Raw genomic sequence first — 20,204 nt, forward strand, 5'->3', positions numbered from 1 at the left:
ATTTCTTTCCAAGGTGTTCAGCAAGACGTTACATCATTGGATTCCAACGAAGCGCGGAACGAATTCCATTAACCAATTTAATCCCCGATTGCCAAGTTCGCTGGTCTGCTTACAGGGAAGATTGAATTTCACTGGAAGTTCGTGCCTCGGATAGAAATTGTTCGCTCCACTTAAAGTTTTAGGCTGCGGTTTCGTATTCGTATTAAATCAACTGGTCGCTCAAGGTCACGGGTTTACCCCCACCGTGCACACCTGCGACTCGTCGCGAGAGTGGGGAGAATCAGATGCGATTTATGAACGAGTCACGTGACTCTGAGGGACGACCGATCGACTTTGATCCGATCGTGAGCAACATTCGAAGCTTCGACATCAATCGAGGGATAAAATCCGCTAAAGTCCACTGAAGTCCACTGAAGTCCACTAAAGTCCACTAAAGTCCACTGAAGTTCACTAGAGTCCACTAGAGTCCACTAGAGTCCACTAGAGTCCACTAGAGTCCACTAGAGTCCACTAGAGTCCACTAGAGTCCACTAGAGTCCACTAGAGTCCACTAGAGTCCACTAGAGTCCACTAGAGTCCACTAGAGTCCACTAGAGTCCACTAGAGTCCACTAGAGTCCCCTGAAGTCCACTAAAGTCCACTAAAGTCCACTAAAGTCCACTAAAGTCCACCAAAGTCCACCAAAGTCCACTAAAATCCACTTATTTGGCTATCTTGCCCCACCTCGCCCTCTCTGTTTCCATCTCGACCCCTCGATCGACCCCCCGAGGCCCCGAGAATCTCGTTTATTCGTCACCGAAACGCTTCGCGCGTGAGGAACGTGCAACAACGACACTGGTATGCATTATTTATAGTGCCGACGATCACGAGTGTTTTGCGTAAAAAAAGATTCCGTTTCGTGGAACGATCTCTCTCGCGTTTCGTAACACGCCCCGGGACGATTCCGAGGGTACGGTACACACGAATCGACGAGGGTCCAGGTGTTCGTGACCGTGGATGGTTGCTTCGGAATTTGTTCAACCCCCTCCACTCCTGAACAGAGTGGTTTTTTCTTTTTTTCTCCCCGAATGGAGATCGAAAGGTTACTCTCGGTTTATTGCACAGGTTGTAAGTACTTCGTAGGGGGCAGAAGAACGTTGAAACGTTCTATCGGGGGTTTGGGAATTCGTCGAAGGAAGGGGTACGTGTGTTTGTGCACGTGTATGTATCTTTGCACGGGGATTTTCATCGCGAAGAAGATCTTTATCGTCGAGTACACATTTAAAAGCACTCGACGCGCTCACGGTGTACTAGATCTATTCCGAAGAATCTAAATTCCAAATAGTTTCGAAAAATGTTTCGACGCACCGTGGAAAAAAATATATATACATACACGGGGCGCTCTTGTTTCGATGAAACTTCCGTTGAATTTTCATATCGCGATGAGAGCTCATTATTTCGAAAAATCGGCGGGAATCTTCCGTTTTTTTCCAAATTTTTCTCGCATTTCGAGAGTCCCTCGAAAAGGATAGTAATTTTACTAAAATATTCGCTCGTAGCTCGCCCCTACGAGATTGCTTCGATTTCCATTAGAAGGAAAAATTTGAAAGAAAAGTGATGGACGAAGGAAGAAACACGGGAGGAAAAATTTGAAAAAGAAGATCGCTAGATGGTGGAAAAATCACAGGGACGCGTGAATTCGTTCCAATGGTCGTGGAATTCAAATCGCGACGTATTCGTCCGTCTCGAATCGGAAGAATTTCGCCATTGACCCGTTTCACTTGGCTCGGATAGATTAGAGGGGGGAAACTCGTCATCGTTGCTCGAAATTCGTATTGCAATTTTCGTTGTACGCGTGTTCACGAGCCTGTCTCAAACGTGGCGTGTCGTTCCCTTAAAAGGTTCGCGACACGGTGAAGAGAAATCGAAGCGGCCACGCGATCGTCGACTCGTACTACTTAACTCTTGCCTCTCGATTCGAAGCAACTTTGTGCTTCGATACGTCGGAGGAATCTCTCTGGGAAACTTAAGAACGATCACCTTTGTAGGATTATTTCTCTAGTTTTTTTTTTTTTTCGTTTTTTATTATCCAAACAAGAATTTCCAGCGATACGTGTCCCTTTGTGCTTGGATTACTTAACCGTTTTAAAATTCCAATATACAGATTCAGGGAATACCACTTCTATCGATGTCCGTGAACCATTTGCCCCGGGTAATGTAATTCTATAGCGTTGTTAGTTCAAAGTGTACTGTACATTTTATTCGGAGGGTATTCAAATCGAATAAACTCAACGATTTTAATAATCATTGGATAAAATTACTCGTGGACAAACCGAAGGGTATTATTTATCAATTCCCAGAATATCCTATTATGATCGTTATCGCAGCGAATAACGAGGAACAATTTTATCTTTCATCGTGAACTTTCCCTCGATCGATGTGTCTTACACTTTTTTATTGTTCCACAATCTTCGACTACATACAACACACAGTATACAGTATATGCAATATACATTGTACCCTGTAATATTTTCCACGTACAAATAAATAAATATTGAACGCGTTAGAACGTTAATGTATACCGAACGACTAAGTATATTTTCCAAATCGTTTGAAAATTTCCATATAAGAATATAAGAAACAGAAATATTAAACAAGAATATTAAGCGGAATGGATCATCGTACAACTTTGATCAAATTTAACCAAATTTGACCAATTTGTTCGATAATGGTGAGCAGATAGTTTTTCGTTGCGTGAAGCCTGTTATTATTTCCGAAACACGGTTTCGAACGAGAAGAGCGGGCAACAGTGACACACCATGGAATGGCAGAGCGCGTGTAATTTCTGCGTGAATGGCGTACCGAACGAAGTGACGAAATGGCATTTCTGGTCGGGGAACACGATGTCGACGTGGATATACATACCACTCCCGTCGACAGAATAGTTTCACCGACGCGATACTCGACACCGAAACGTAGAATAACCTTCTGGAACACGTCGATCTTCGTCGTCTCCGAGAAGGTACTCGTTGTCTGACCATGCACGCTCGATACTACTGATCACTGATCGCTCCGCTCTTGAGTACTCTTTCTCGAGACTCGAAATACCAAAGCTCATGATTTGATTATACGATTTTATATTCGTATTTTTGCACAGTTTCACATGGACGTGTATTTTTCCCTATTATTTTGTTACAACTTTCGAAAATATTTAAGTAAGTACAAGAGGTTAAATAATGTACAGTTGTAATATATAATACGAGTTGGGGTAGATTAAACAGTAACTAATACAGCTCTCGTTACAAATAATAGCTGTTGAAACGATAATTGAAATATGCTTCTTATTTGTTTTAATACTCTGTAAATCGATAGAAAGAGATTCGTAGAAGAAACGAAGCATCGGAGAGAAAAATAATGCGATTGCAGCGGCTGAATATTTGCATTAACATACGTGTATAAATTACACTAGATTTTAGTCGATACTAGACACAATTTATTTGTTTATTAAATTGTAAAAGAATTCGATTACGTACGATATTAATTGATAATTAATACGATTGTAATTACTGCTTTTATTGCCAATCTGGAAATCGATATTTATTATCAAGATTTCATTTTAACGTTTTCGTTATGAAAATTTGTACGGGAAGAAGTGTAAATTAAATTACGATCGTTGTATATTCTTCATATAGAAGAATTTCGGTATTTAATTCGAACGAACCTCGCCCCTCGACGTTTACGCAACGTTCTTTAATCGTTTGTTATCGGTGGCATAGTCGACGAGGGAACTTCCTTCTACTTGCCACGTTCGTTTAACGAGGTCTCGAACAGTCGTTGTTCTTCGAACGTTTATCGAGCGAGAAGCAGCGTTTCGTTTCCAGGCCGCAATTAGTCCGAGGTTGCCGGTTAGCTGGCAGCAAAAATTTCCATGGAGGCGTTATTAATTCGAGGCAGACGTGACACCAGTGGGAGTCTGCTCCCGAGGAATTTCATTAGATACAAAATTATGCGAACAAGTGTGCCTCACGACTCCGCGGAAATGGTTACACGCGTCACCTGTCGATCCGGAGTATCATGAAACCAGGGTTGGAAGGGTAGGCCTTCGTGCATCCATTTTCGCGATGAATCGCAGAAATAGCGGAGAAAATTGCACGAAGGTCGAGTAGAACTTTGAAAAAAAAAAAAAAAAAAGAATAGAGTCCCTTATGGTTAAGAGGGCGTTAATACGTAGACGATTTGCACCAATGGTTTCCAAACGTGGATATTTTTATTTCGATCGTTCGCGAGGCCCTCTCTGCTTTATCATAAACGATATACATTTTTCTACACGGTGTACTCTGGAACGTAATTATCGTGTAAAAAAACTAAATGTATACAACTTCTGAATTGATTGAAAATATCGAATACCATTTTTGTGAAAATCATCATTCACGTGTATCCTTCGATTGTTGTCTGTTTATGTACGGGTGGCAAGTCTAATAGATACGCGTCCCGAGTAATCGACTTTACGCGTTACTTGCGCCCCATTTCCAGCTGGAAGCGAGTAAATCAAAGACCTTTTAATCGTCGAACGAAATCCCGATAATTCTCTTGGCTCGAGCTCGCTCGATCTACCAGGAGCCGAACGAAACAGTCGGATTCGGAAGTACGTAAAATACCATTGATGTAAACGAACTGTTGACTTTGACGTCCTTTGATGTTGTTTGTTTGCTACGCGAGTTAAAAGTGACAGATCTATCCGCGTTACGTTTCGAAACCCCGCGACGGAAATTCTCGCAAATGCAACTTGTGTACCATCGAACAGAGGAAATTTCAAATTAAATTCGAAACTTGCAAAGAATTTTACTTACACGTGTAACTACGAAATTGATCTGTATAGGAAATCTGTATTGTTTGTAATAAACATTTGAACCTTGGATTTGGTTCTTCTTTGATACAGATAATTACAGTATAACAAAGGAAATTATTCAAAAATTAACATCGAATAAGTATGCTAGGAAAAACGTGCATAATTGTGAATAAAAAATCAGAAATAATTACAAGTGACCTTAAGAACTTAAGAAAAAAAAATACTATATAATATCTTCATTTTGGACTTTCAGAAGCAGGTCGTACACGACAAGAAAAATTCACACCTTTGCCCTAACAATGAAAATTATAGGGCTGGATGTATCATGTGGTTAAGCCTGTATTATTGTTATCCTTATGAGTGAACGTAAAACGTATTACAATTATATTGTACCGGTGGAGTTTCTAAAATTAATGAAACACGGGTAGCCTTCCCGTTTTCTAGTTTCACAATGATTCGTGAAACAGTGCACGTGTGATGCAGACAAACCGGCAGCAGGCTTCTGAATTCGCTATTGAAATGGTGTTTGCAGCTTCTCTCCCGATTCGTAAACAATTCGCCATGTGCCCGATTCACGCAACGTTCGAGCTGTGTAAATATAAAACAATAAAACATTATCAAAGCGTTACCTATAAAGCTAGACGAAGATCCGAACGAATAAATTTGAGACCGTGGTAACAGACGAGACATAGAATAGGCACAACGCGTACATAATCATCAACTGCAGGAAAATAATTATTACCAACAAATGAAAGTTATACAAATATTTAGTATTAGTTTAATATATTATTTGAATATAAGTTAAGGAAATAATGATACTATTGTACGAATTTCTTATATGTATCTATCTATTATTGTACAAATATTTATACAACACATTTGTTATTAATATAAGTGAAATGTATATATATATATATTAATAAACAATATATGTTCAGAGTATTTTATGCGTTTTTAATTGATTTTATGCTTCTACCTTCCTTACATCAATGACGTCATTTCCATCGTGTTTATCACGATGATTTTTCTATATAGAAAAGCGATTAATTGAATTTCGGCGCTTTCAAGTTAAAAATACAACTTCTATGAGTAGTGTGAAAATTACAAGAATTAAATACATCTTAAATTAATGTTCCAAATAGACAATTATTACTTTTCACGCTTTCAAACTTTTCGAAACACGTTTTTACTTCGAATCTCGATCAAAATCACTTTCTATTAGTTAGTTAATCATTCGCAATGCATAAATACGATGCAAATTGTTCGATTAATATTGGGAACATACGTAAATGTTGATAAAAATCGCGAAAATGAACAAAGATTCACCGAAACCGTCCGCCTTTGCAAATTTCTCAATATCTTGATGTTTATTTATCATAATTATTAACAACTATCGTAGGACCATAGTTTAAACAATTATTAACAATGTCCTAGTATAAATAATAGCTTAAAAGCCATCAATTTCTTGAAATATCCGCTTAAATCGTACAAATAAAATCGAAGTAATGGTAAGTCACCTTCTCGAGGGTATAAATAGAACCACCGGCTGCCGAAAATTTCATTCGCCCGGGAGCTTCCGCGGCGGACGGAGCTCCTCCTCTGGGGGAGCTGGACCCTTCGGGCCACGGTGGCCCGACGCGGACCCGCGGCGGACGGGGCTCCTCCTCTGGGGGACCTCGACCCTCAGGGAGAGGGTGGCTCGACGCGGGTCCGCGTTGGACGGAGCTCCTCCTTTGGGGGACCTCGACCCTCAGGTGGAGGGTGGTCCCACGCGGAGAGGTGCGGCACCGGGGCGGACTATCGGAGGACCCGCGGCGGATCCGCGCCGACCAGCGCGAAGAAAGTCTGTGGGAAGATAGATCGATGTAATTTCAATAAATTCATTGAGTAAAAAATAATGAGAATTTTTTTCTTTTCCCACTTTATTTACACTCCCTCTACTCCAAAAATTCCGAAAATTCTCAGAAATGACGTCATTTTCGCGAAATTCCGAAAATTCTCAGAAATGACGTCATTTCCAAGAAGTGGCACGATAGGAATACCTCCTCGCACATCATGTTCTCCTGATACCAAAGTCTCGAAAACCGTGAAAAATTCCAGTTAAAGTACAGAAACTCGTTTAAAATTCGCGCCTAGAGGAAATTCTTGGAAATGACGTCATTTCCAAGAAGTGGCACGATTGGAATACCTCCTCGCACATCATGTTCTCCTGATACCAAAGTCCCGAAAACCGTGAAAAATTCCAGTTAAAGTTCAGAAATTCGTTTAAAATTCGCGCCTCGGGGAAATTCTTGGAAATGACGTCATTTCCAAGAAGTGGCACGATTGGAATACCTCCTCACACATCATGTTCTCCTGATACCAAAGTCTGAATTTCGGACAAAAATTTTAGAAAATTTCCGAATTTGGCTAAAATTTTCGGCGATTTCGGGACTTTGGTATCAGGAGAACATGAGGTGCGAGGAGGTATTCCTATCGTGCCACTTCTTGGAAATGACGTCATTTCTGAGAATTTCCCCGAGGCGCGAATTTTAAACGAATTTCTGAACTTTAACTGGAATTTTTCACGGTTTTCGAGACTTTGGTATCAGGAGAACATGATGTGCGAGGAGGTATTCCTATCGTGCCACTTCTAGGAAATGACGTCATTTCTGAGAATTTTCGGAATTCCGCGAAAATGACGTCATTTCTGAGAATTTTCGGAATTTCGCGAAAATGACGTCATTTCTGAGAATTTTCGGAATTTTTGGAGTAGAGGGAGTGTAAATAAAGTGGGAAAAGAAAAAATGCCTATTATTTTTTACTTAATTAATTTATTAAAATGTATTGGAGTTACATCGATCTACCTTCCCACAGACTTTCTTCGCGCTGGTCGGCGCGGATCCTCCGCCGGTCCTCCGAGAGTCCGCCGCGGTGACGCACCTCTCCGCGTTGGACCACCCTCCCCGTGAGAGTCGAGGTCCCCCAGAGGAGGAGCACCGTGCGACGCGGACCCGCGTCGGACCACCCTCCCCCTGAATGCCGAGGTCCCCCAGAAGAGGAGCTCCATCCGCCGCGGGTCCGCGTCGGGCCACCATGGCCCGAAGGGTCCAGCTCCCCCAGAGGGGGAGCTCCGTCCGCCGCGGAGGCTCCCGGGCGAATGAAATTTTCGGCAGCCGGTGGTTCTATTTATACCCTCGAGAAGGTGACTTACCATTACTTCGATTTTATTTGTACGATTTAAGCGGATATTTCAAGAAATTGATGGCTTTTAAGCTATTATTTATACTAGGACATTATTAATAATTGTTTAAACTATGGTCCTACGATGGTTGTTAATAATTATGATTAATAAACATCAAGATATTGAGAAATTTGCAAAGACGGACGGTTTTCTCCTCGCATATCATGTTCTCCTGATACCAAAGTCTCGAAAATAGACGAGAAATTTTAGCAAATGTTCAGAAATTCATTCGAAAATCCCGCAAAATCTCAATTCGCGGAAATTCTTGTAATTTGTCGTCATTTCCAAGAATCCACGGAATAGGAATACCTCCTCGCACATCGTGTTCTCCTGATACTAATATTCCAAAATCGGTGGACAATTTTATTTGAAAGTATCGCAATTGCAAGAACCCTCGACATTTTCCAAGGATGAAGGATGGTGGAAAACGTGGGAAAATAAATAAGATTCATTCAGTTTAACTTTCAATAATTTTTTATTTATTAAAACATATTATCTTACAAACATAAATCTTAATTTCAACAATATTGTATGAGTGCTGCAGTTAATACGATCTCTCTGATGCGACTCGTGACGCCCTGCACTTACACAGTATTTTTTCGATGAAGTTTCCATCATCTCGAAAAACAGGTCTTGCCGTTATAATCTCGGCAGGAAAACTGAGTAACGCATCCCGATCGTGATACAATTCGTTCCTTAATTCGTCGAAGCTCCCCTCGTAGGCTGCAATTATCGAAAATAATTATACATCGACTGGAACTGAATTTTTAAAAGGAAAACATTTTTCAAACATTTGGCTAAACTTTTTAAGCTTAAACATTGAGAGTACCGATATCTTTTACCAGGAATCCGGGGCGAGAATGAAATGGGGTTGTGCGTAAATATTCTGGTCAAGTAGAGCGTTTTTATCGCGTACATTTGAATATGAGAATGGAACAGTGTCGGACCACGTACTGAAATATAATATTAATAAATGGTAAAAACACTATAAGTAATGTAATATAGTATAACTAATACAACATGCTATAACTAATATAATACTATGATTAATATAGTATTTTACAATGCCATAAATAATATAATATTCTAACACAATAAACCCTTTTTTGCTTCGTGAATGAATTCAAGGACCCTACGTGTTATTCACCACCCTTCGGAATTTTTTAAGCGAGACTTATAAATTTTCCTCGCAGAAATTTGTTTTTATTTTACTTTCGAAGAACGCTTACCCAAAATGTTTGGAAACCCCTAATTTATTCCAAGGGCTAGTAAACAAACACCTCGAGGAGCTATCGACGATATCATTATTTTTTGTAAATCCCGTACCAACATCAGTGAGCCAAGACTCTTGTACGGTACTGTATACGAATGTTCTCGATGCTATTTTCACGCAGATATGTAGCCAGCTCGAAATTTGGAATTCAGTTGCTCGTGGTTCGGGGAGAATTATATCCCAGATAGCAGCAAGTTATCCCCGGTACGGTGAACAGTGTTTCCTGAAGAAAAATTATCTTCTGCGATCGAAAATATAATTAACAAAAAAATCCAATATATAGAAAAAGTACAAGAAGACTTTCGTGTAAACATATCGCTGCGCAATAAAAGCGAAATGCAATAAGTGATATATAATCGACCAGTATAATTAATAATAAGTCTCGATAATGGATACACTCGTTATTTTCGTTACACTACACTCCCAATTATTTTCTCTCTAACTGTAACAGAGAGGACAGGGTGGCTGGGAAAACATGCAATTGCACCCATTCCATCGAACGAGAGAGATAAAAATAAAGATACGCTCTCTATCTTCGATACATCCCTCCCAATTTACATCACAATTTTTTCCCTCGTCGCCATTTGCATCTATTTTTCTTACTCTTCTTTTTTTTGTGCCCTACCATCTATACGGGTTCCAATAAAAATCCAGTATCTCTCCCCGACGAAAGGAAACACTGATACACCTCTGAATCCACGAACTTTTTCGAAGAGAGAGAACTTTTCGATTTCATTCGTACCGGATCGTCTCCGTAGTTTCCTCGTTGCTTTCGCAAAGAGGAATACAGCTCGCTACGCGACGATCGTGTCCGCGAGAGGGAAGATCACGTGGATCGATTTACGAGCACTGTTCCAAGGTGTCTCAGCAGGATCGTCCCGCTTTCTGTTCCAGGCTACTGGCCGTTCGGCGTGCACTGGTGCAACGTTTACGTCACGTGCGACGTGCTGGCGTGCTCTGCGAGCATAATGCATATGTGTTTCATCTCGCTGGGCCGTTATCTGGGCATCCGGAACCCGCTGAGGACACGACACACGTCCACCAAGCGGATGGTCGGTTTCAAGATCGCGGCCGTGTGGCTGCTCGCCATGTTGGTCTCTAGTTCCATTACAGTATTAGGTAAACGCTCGCTGAAACGAGTACAGTACGGTAGCTCTCGAGATCGTATCCTTTACCCCGCTTTCAAGATCGGAAATGTTGCCTCGTTTTGTGGAACGAATCTTTACCCTTTGCTTTCGAAATCGTATCTTTACTCTTGCTTTCGAAATCGAATCTGTGGCCCGCTTTCGAGATCGTATCCTTTACCCCGCTTTCAAGATCGGAAATGTTGCCTCGTTTCGAGGAACGAATCTTTACCCTTTGCTTTCGAAATCGTATCTTTACTCTTGCTTTCGAAATCGAATCTGTGGCTCGCTTTCGAGATCGTATCCTTTACCCCGCTTTCAAGATCGGAAATGTTGCCTCGTTTTGTGGAACGAATCTTTACCCTTTGCTTTCGAAATCGTATCTTATTCTTGCTTTCAAAATAGAATCTGTAGCCCGCTTTCAAGATCGAGTCTCTACCCCGCGTTCAAGTAACCGAGTCACTCCCCAAAATCATGCATGTTTCTTCGGTGCGAGTGATCCCTGTCCCGCCTCTATAACGAAAATGATATTTCTTACGCTTATAATTATAGCTTCGAGTTTTAAAAATTTGCGAATTCGTTTATACAATTTTTGTTCCAATATTTGAGAACCTTTTAAAGAAAACTATACGAAACGTCAATTCTAATCTCTGCACAATACATTGATTTATATTTCCCTAAGCTACGGAAACTTCTTCGACTGTAAATCACTGATTTCATTGGACCGGTATTTACGAACCGAACTAGCTCGTTATTTTATTTAATCCCCCTTCTCGTTGTATTATATTCAAGCTTACGTTAATTATCTTCTCGCACCCGATACCACCTTGGTTCTACACGCAACGAAAATTAACCCTATGGAAACTAACGCTGCATACACGCGTTCTGCGTGAACCATAAATTTGGCCGAGAAACTCACGTACACACGTTCGACGAGAACACTTTATGGATCCATATCTCACGTATGTATACCACGTAAGCACGCTTGGCTCCAAACCGTCCCATTGACAAAGAGTTAATATCGAATTTCGAACACAGTCGATACCCCAATCGCCTTTACTTTCCGAATACACGGCAAGTAGATTCGGACGGACGCGGTCGACCGGGCTCTCGCGCCGCAAGTAGTATCGAACCGTGTGTGGTCAGACGCGGACGAAATAAACGAAAAAGTAACTCGTGCACGTTTTTCTTTTTTTTTTTCTCGAATCGGTGGCGCGCTCGATGTTTCGCGCACGTCCGAAAATATCGAAGAAGAATCGTTCCGCCTGGAACGAAACCGGATCCTCGAGCAACGTTCGACAAATAAAAGTTTGGCTAAGTGGTCGGTCGAGTGTGACGGTAAACGAAAAAGTTCGTCGTACGGGGCTCGACTTGTCGCGTTTCCTCACGGTGTGGTGTCCACGATGTTCGACGTCGGTCCGTATATTGCGGACCGTATGCAACCCGGCGGTGGGTCGATAAGCGATTACGTTTTTGCGCGATTCGACGGATAACTGCAATTGTTTTCGGAATACAGTAATCTGGCGGAGAGAAACGGTGCCGTGGCAGCCCACTTTCGTTGGGAAAACGTTCAATTTCGTTTCTTTTTCGCCGTGCCGCCGATATCCGCGTGTCCGCGTGTGTGTTTTTTTATCGCTCGCGCGCCAACCTTTCGGAGAATTCCCGATTCACTTCCAGGAAACGTAGGACGATAAATAATTCTTTGTGCGTTACGAACGTCCACGATAGAGCTAGACACCCGCTGATATCGACGGGCCGGACCTTCGCGAGCTTTAATTATTTTCGATGCGTATTCCCGACAGGTACCGGTTAAATTGGAAGAAATTCACTTGGAAATAAAACCGTCCACTTTAATGAAAATATTATTTCCTTCTTTTTACGGAAGCATCCGGACGATCAAAATTTCGGTTATCTTCGGGATAACCGAGCGGGGGTTTTAATTAAATTTTTCTTTCGAACGTTTCTTCGATTGCACGAGATAAGATACGTGGACGAAAGTCTGGTGCGCAGTATTTATTTTTACAATCGTTTCGCTCTCGACCGATCGAGTGACGTACAGATTGGTATAATTTACGTGTATAGTGGTTTTACTTTTACCAAATAAATTCCAACTCCATACGACTCTCACAACGGATTACTTCTGCAAGAATAAATATACCCCGTTCATTTTTCATTTTCTCTTCTAGAATTCATATTAAATTATATATTTTTATATATTGCATAATTCCAAAGAGGGCTCGGATTAAGATTCACGCAACAATTTTTCGTTCCCAGCACCACCGTCCGAATTGAACGTTCATCTTTCATAATTTACACAGCGTTGTACATTTTTGCGTACTGTATCATTCCGAAGGGGAATTAAATTAAGAGGTATGCGTTCATTTTTCATTTACAATATTATCTTCCGGGGCAAGGGTCCCTCTTCTATAATTCACGTCGCAGTGTGCATTTTTATAATTGTATAATTCTAAATGGGATCGAAAACTTTCTCAATATTGATCTTTACGCGAGATGCAACGATCCTCGTTACGTTTATACAATACATATGTATGTAACGATACACTTATACACAATACATACGTTTACACAATACATATGTATGTAACGATACACCTATACACAATACATACGTTTACACAATACACCTATACACAATACATACGTTTACACAATACACCTATACACAATGCATACGTTTACACAATACACCTATACACAATACATACGTTTACACAATACATATGTATGTAACGATACACCTATACACAATACATACGTTTACACAATACATACGTTTACACAATACATACGTTTACACAATACATACGTTTACACAATACATACGTTTACACAATACACCTATACACAATACATACATTTACACAATACACCTATACACAATACATACGTTTACACAATACACCTATACACAATGCATACGTTTACACAATACACATGTATGCAGCTACAATCGAAGTGCATCGTTTCTTCTTTCCACGGTGATACCCACCGTGACACTCGCGCTCGATTGGTGGGTTTCACGCGTTTCCGTTCCAGGTATAATCAATCCCGTGAATATCGTGCCGCGGCCAAACACGTGCATGATCAACAACAGAGCGTTCTTCGTGTTCGGTTCGTTGATCGCTTTCTACATCCCCATGATCGTGATGGTGGCCACGTACGTGTTGACCGTGCCTTTGCTCAGGCAGCAGGCGCGTTTCGTCGCGGAACACCCCGAGAGGGACCAGTTCCGTCGACTGGGGGGCGGATACTCCTCGACGAAGACGTCCTCGACGACCTCGAGCACCGGTACCACCACCACCGCCTCGCTGGCCACGCGACACGCGTGGAGGACTTCCGGTGGCACCGGAAGCGACAGGTAGGTTACTCCCTCTCTATCTTTGTGTCGCTGCAAAGGTGAGAAGAAAATTATTACGTATGGAAAATACTGCTTTTAAAAATTAACGAAAAAGGGAGTTTGAGTATTCTAACGAAGAAGATTTATTTCGTTCTCTGTTAGAAGAAGTAATGTATTATATATTGTATGGATAAGGAACAACTTGTACGTATGGAAAATACTGCTTTTAAAAATTAACGAAAAAGGGAGTTTGAGTATTCTAGTGAAGAAGATTTATTTCGTTCGTTATTAGAAGCAATGTATTGTAAAGGTAAGGAACAATTTGTACGTATGGAAAATACTGTTTTTAAAAATTAACGAAAACGTGAGTTTGAGTATTCTAGTAAAGAAGTATTATTTTAATCACCGTTGAAAGAAGTAAAGACAAATTTCTCTTTCGAGTTAACGGAAATTGGGGTTTAAATATTGCAATGCAAAAGATTTTCTTCCGTTCTCACTCTAAGTAAAACTAGAGAAGTTTGCTTAACTTTACCATGTAAAATCTAATCTTCTTTAGAACTTGTTAAAAGTTTCTTTTGTATAATATATTAAATCGGAAAAGCCACAAAAATACAAAGAGATAACCATCGAAGTATAATACCTCGTCTTTCAAATATGAGCGTGTCTACTTAAAAATCGTTATTTTTTCCATTACACCCAATTATACTCCTCGAAGATCATTTACACTTCTGTAATAATGGCACACACTTCGACAGTTTCCAACACGAAACCCACACTTGCTCAATGTAGATTAATTAAAAAAACCTTCCGAACCTGAACTTTCGTTTCACGCGGCGATTTAAATTGAAAAATCTTCTGAACCGTAACTTCCGCTTTACGTGGCCGTTTTAAATTGAAAAAAGCTATTATGATAATCGATCGTCTCGATAATGGTCCCTGTGGACCTCCACTTCTCGTGAAACATCACGATCAAAGAGACAGAGAGGGGGGGGAGGGGGGCGTAATTTTAAATTTGAAAGGCAACGACCACCGTCAACGGTGTTCGATAAACTTCGTCGTTGCTCCGGAATCGTGATTATTATTCGACGAATGTAGTCGATTTCGCGGTCCCCTCGTAGATCGCGGTAATTAATTTACCAACGAGGCGGGGTAGCGTCCGTACGCTCGGCGTCTTCGCTGTTGACGCCGGTGAATGCAATTTAACTCCCACGGGGGAACGTGGACGCGACTCGTCCAGAAGAGGAGCATTAATGGAATTAAAAATTTTTTTCGTCGCGTCGTCGCCCTTTCTTCGCTAATGGCACCGACGTACCCCTAAATTGCCGCGATGGGCTGCGACGAGCGTTGTAGAACGAATCAAAAAGAGAAAGAGATCATTGTCACGCGACGAAATAACACTCGGGGAACCCCAGCCGTCGAAGAGAGCGCGTAACGTGAAGGGGAAACGAAAATTTGCGAAAATCTTTTTCAAGTATTCGGGTTTATCGAAATATGGAAAAGCGTTGCTCGCGACTAGGGGTTCGCGTCGATAACTCTGTAAATATTGACTCGGAACGCAGATTCCGGGTATGCGAGAATTTTCTGGACCGGGTGAATAAGTTTTCGGGAGCGTTTAACGGGGGTAATGGAATGAGAATAATTTTTTTTTGTAATTTTCTTACAGCTTTTGCAATTGTATAGTATGTTTTTGATATAGACTCTAGGAATGTATACTTTATCGATTTTAAACGGAAGAAGAATCTATTAAAAAGAAGCAATCGTTGGTAATTATTAGAAATTTAAATTATCTACTTACGTTTCAATGTACAGCTCCGTCTGTTTATTAATCGTTCTTCCAAACTTCGTAGAACTCGTTACCATTGAAAATGATCGAAACCAAGGTCTCATGCGTCTCGATGACGAATAAATATTCTCCTTCGAGTACCAAGATATTGTCGAGGTAATCGCAGGTTCGATAGCGTGTTTGTACAATGTTTGTGCAACTAGAACAAACAGACAAGCCACGAAAATCAAAAGGGCGTGAGCCGACATCCCGATCTCCCCGAGAACAACGGTTTCCGATTTAACCGAGTTACAGCCTCCTCTTCTCTGTAAAAAAACAAACCAGGTGCAAGAGCGCGAGACCGGGCAAACCTCGACCGCAGCTGAATTTCGCTGTGAACGGGGCTGGTAGTCCGACCGGAAGCACCGCTGGGACGAAACTGACGTCCAAAGTGGATCAAGCCACTCAAACACCGGAGAACATAGCCCGCGAAACAAGAAACTTCACTCTGAGGGCCCTGAAGCTGCAACTGAACGTCACGCCTAACACCCTCAATCTCAGGTAAATTCTCCTTGGGTACCCTAATTAGAACGCCACTGATCTATGAAACATGCGTGCAATTACCTCGAGGTAACCGATTGTACTCTATATAGAACTCTATAGAGAATACTGTACTTTATAGAGAATATTATAGTCTGTAGAGGCTTGCAGCTGCGTTTTATGGCGGGACCGTGCTTCGAGTTTGTTAGAGAAATTGTCCACATGGCTACGGCACGGGCCTGTCACCGAAGGTCAGTTTATTTGTTGTTCGACTCGAGGCACGGAGCAAGTGATAGCTATTTCCCGTCATAAAACACTGCAGGCACTTGGACAGGGACCCTCTGCATCGCCTGGCACGCGAGGCCCTAGCGCCGTTTGTTGCGTCATTCGGGATGCTGGAAAATTCCAGCCCAGGCCTGCAGGGGTTTGGACACCCTGTCTACGTCGCGACGCCCCCACCTAAGCCCCATAGCGATGGGCATGTCCTAGATTCGGCGGGACTAGGACCCGTCGTAATTGGTCAGGCATATTCGTCGCCACCCACCCTTAATTCAAGGGAGTAGGGCGAACCGAGGCGACGTTTGCACTGACCCAAGAAATCTTAGATTAGTTGCACAGAATACCACCAAGACAATAGAACCAAGGGTCGACGACTAGAGTGTACAGAGTATCGCCAAGGGCTTACAACCAAGGCGTACAGAGTACAGCTAAGAGATCACGGTTAGAGTTTTGGCCTGAACGCACGGATTGACGTGTGAAGCTTCCGGCGTTAGTTCCCACAAAGAACTTGCACTCCTCGAGGGAATTACCAGCAATCCCTCGAGCCTCCACGGAATCTTGGACCTTCGAGGAAGTTCGGCAGCCGACTTGTGCATCCAGTGAGGCGCCGTGTGTGAGGACAACGCTCAACACCCCCCTGGACGTGAGAGCAGCAAGCGGCGGAGACCTCGAAGGCGGCATTACAACCTCCATCGGTCCAGCCTAGTGGACAACGATCAACAACAGTTAGTCCTTCCAACGGGAAGGTGGTCCTTCGAGTCATCTATAGTCGGCACCCATCGTGCAAACACATTCAATGCTCGAAAGATCCTCGAGATCTACCACGAGCAGCTACATAGTCTATAGAGAACCCTATGTAGAATATTGTAGTCTATAGAGAACTCTATATAGAATATTATAGGCTCTAGGGAGCTCTATATAGAATATTGTAGTCTATAGAGAACTCTATACAGAATATTGTAGTCTCTAGAGAGCTCTATGTAGAATATTGTAGTCTATAGAGAACTCTATATAGAATATTGTAGTCTATAGAGAACTCTATGTAGAATATTGTAGTCTATAGAGAACTCTATACAGAATATTATAGTTTCTAGAGAGCTCTATATAGAATATTATAGTCTATAGAGAACTCTACACAGAATATTATAGTCTCTAGAGAGCTCTGTATAGAATATTATAGTCTATAGAGAACTCTATATAAAATATTGTACTCTATAGAGAACTGTATAGAATATGGTACTCTCTAGAGGACTCTACAGAATATTGTACTCTATAGAAAACTCTACATAAAACATCAGAGCATGATCTATCTTCTAAACACTCTATCGAGCGAAGACTAGATACTAACGTGTCCATTTGATCAGGTTTCTAGCGAGACGAACGAAAAGAACGTCTCTGGCAGCGAACGCTGTGGCGACGGAACAAAAGGCCAGCAAAGTGTTGGGTCTGGTTTTCTTCACGTTCGTTCTATGCTGGGCACCATTCTTCCTCCTGAACATCTTTTTCGCTGCCTGTCCAGAGTGTCCAGTGCCGGGTCACGTGGTAGACACCTGCCTCTGGCTCGGATACGTGTCCTCCACGATTAATCCAGTTATTTATACCATCTTCAATAGGACGTTCAGGGCCGCGTTTATTCGGCTGTTGAAGTGCAAGTGTTCCAGGTAAGTCGATAGAATAAGACACGATAATTTTTAAATAGAAACGTCGTCGTGAACATTGTGCCCCTTTCGAAAAACTGTAACAGTAATTTTGTTCGAGAGTTCTAGATTCACCCCCAAAGTATTGCCGTACAATTTAGAATCATTCTGGATATTCCTGTTGCTCGTTGTTCCATATCTCAATGTATATTTAAATAGTAAAATGTAATCCAATCGAATCACTGCACTCGGGGCAAAAAGAATTGGCCGCTCAAGGCCAGTACACGCTAACCCCCCACCACACCGTCTCTCGTCTCCGCCCCTTGGACTCCCACCCTCCTCTTTCTTCCACCGAAGCTTCCAATGAACATTTCGTACTGCCTCCGAACTCGACACTCGTCTAAAAACAAACAAAATCTATGTTAGAACGTAGAAACTCAAAACTAGAAAAAGAAAATAATCAACCATCGATATAAATTAATAATCCTCTATAAGAGAAGAAAAACCTTGCACCCTTGTTTCACTTAAGAATAATCAAATCTAAATGAATTAAAAAAGCGAAGAAACAGTACCTAATATTTACATAAAATTTTACGAGAGAACTATCCAGTACGTCACCATCGCGAAGAGATTCCCCCATCCCGATTTCCTCAATGTTCTCGCGATAACGTTACCAAGTATTTAGCAGAGAACAAACTCGGATGAAAATCTACGCGAAAGTATTACGAGGATATCGCAAAACACGAACGCGCGGAATAACTCGATGGCGAAAAGGAAGAAGGTTGAATTGTTTCGGCACGTTACGCGTTACTGTTCCACGATAGAGAAGCCCCGTGGGACACTCGACGATGTTATTATTCGTCCATAATGCAACTTCCTGCAGAGAGAACGTTTTCCAGGTCGGCGAGGCCACCGAGATATCGTTCGGTTACCGAGGGTGGACGCAACGCGATGAGCCTCTGCACCCCAACCGCCCTACCACTGGCCATTAGTCTTCAGGGTACACCGTTGTTGACGCCGACGCCAACGCCGAACCCGACTGCGACGCCGGCGTCGGGAAGTTCGTACGTGACGATGATGCATCGCACGCCCAGCTCCCTTTACCGTGACACCTTCCACCAGCACGAACACGATCAGAATTGTTGAGTGTAACCGGTGTGAAATAATAAAATGGTGAAATACCCAAATGCTTTTCCCTCGTTCCGTACGGAATAAAGTATTCAAAGGAACTCGGAGCGGGTTCGAGACACCAGGTCTAATGGATATTAATTTTTGAGTCTTTCGAGTTGGATCCGTTTCACGTGTACCGAAACAACGGGAGGATTCGCCTAAATTGCCGCGGTGGATTTAAAAAACGGACTGTGAACAATGAGAATGATTTAAGAACGTAACCGTTGACCGCTCGAAGCGACGAGAATTTTAAAAAATTGGTAACAAGCAAGATTTCGAAATAAGTATTGTTAAGTTTTAGTGCGAGACCAGCCCCTGTCCCGAAGATGTAGTTTTTTATCTGTCACCTCACCCACGATGTTCAGAAGCCTCTCTCGAGACTCGATGTACGTACGAATTCCCAATTTATGAACAGACCCACGAACATTGTATATCTAAGGCTCGTTGATTAGAAGTGTCGAGTAATGTGTTAAAAATTATTGCGAATATAATTCCAATAATCGTAGGACAAAAGCGAGACAATTTTGGGTATTCTGCCATAGCTCGATAGAAGGGATGAAAGAATGAAACAAAATGTTTAAGAAAGTGCGACGTTGCTAGGCGTAACATTGATATAATAGTTGTCACACGAGTCTCTACCCTTCTCCCCCCCCCCCCCCTGTGTCTTAATGCTCAATTGTGGTAGAAAATCAGCGAAGAACTGTGTAACCCCGAAGTACGAAGAATATATCTGGATGTGATCGAAATACGTATTACTTTATTGAGTGTCATCTTCGAGTTACGGGGACGATTGTTTGAAAAATACGAAAAAGAATTGGTCTCGTTGAACCAAAGATTACCGTTAAGTTAATCTGTACCTCGTAGGAAAATTGTAAAAATTTATTTAAATAAAATGTAAGTTTAATTACCGTACCTCGTCTTTCCAATCGTAGTGTATAAAATTATAGACTCGACGTTATTTTTGCTCCTCGTGATTTTTATTATCGAAAACCATCTAAATGAACATTGAA

The 20,204-nt window shown here is 41.8% G+C and overlaps 1 protein-coding gene and 1 long non-coding RNA gene across 3 annotated transcripts in view; one reads left to right on the forward strand and one right to left on the reverse strand.

The window, feature by feature from the left end:
• The window catches only part of 5-ht2a (5-hydroxytryptamine receptor 2A), a 66,436-nt gene extending 46,336 nt beyond the window's left edge, over window positions 1-20,100 (forward strand). For both annotated transcript variants that reach the window (XM_076316526.1, XM_076316527.1), the window contains exons 6-10: window positions 10,219-10,443; window positions 13,506-13,827; window positions 15,914-16,129; window positions 17,752-18,048; window positions 18,924-20,100. In XM_076316526.1, the coding sequence (XP_076172641.1) occupies window positions 10,219-10,443; window positions 13,506-13,827; window positions 15,914-16,129; window positions 17,752-18,048; window positions 18,924-19,170 (1,307 nt within the window). In that variant the 3' untranslated portion in view covers window positions 19,171-20,100. The remainder of the gene's footprint in view (window positions 1-10,218; window positions 10,444-13,505; window positions 13,828-15,913; window positions 16,130-17,751; window positions 18,049-18,923) is intronic.
• Window positions 13,298-15,882, reverse strand: LOC143149300 (uncharacterized). Its single transcript, XR_012992746.1, has 2 exons — window positions 15,602-15,882; window positions 13,298-13,857 (listed from the first exon to the last, which is right to left on the reverse strand). It is a non-coding gene; the product is annotated as an uncharacterized LOC143149300 (long non-coding RNA).
• Window positions 20,101-20,204: the final 104 nt, after the last annotated feature.

This window comes from Ptiloglossa arizonensis, chromosome 7 (genome assembly GCF_051014685.1).
Source record: "Ptiloglossa arizonensis isolate GNS036 chromosome 7, iyPtiAriz1_principal, whole genome shotgun sequence".
NCBI lineage: Eukaryota > Metazoa > Arthropoda > Insecta > Hymenoptera > Colletidae > Ptiloglossa > Ptiloglossa arizonensis.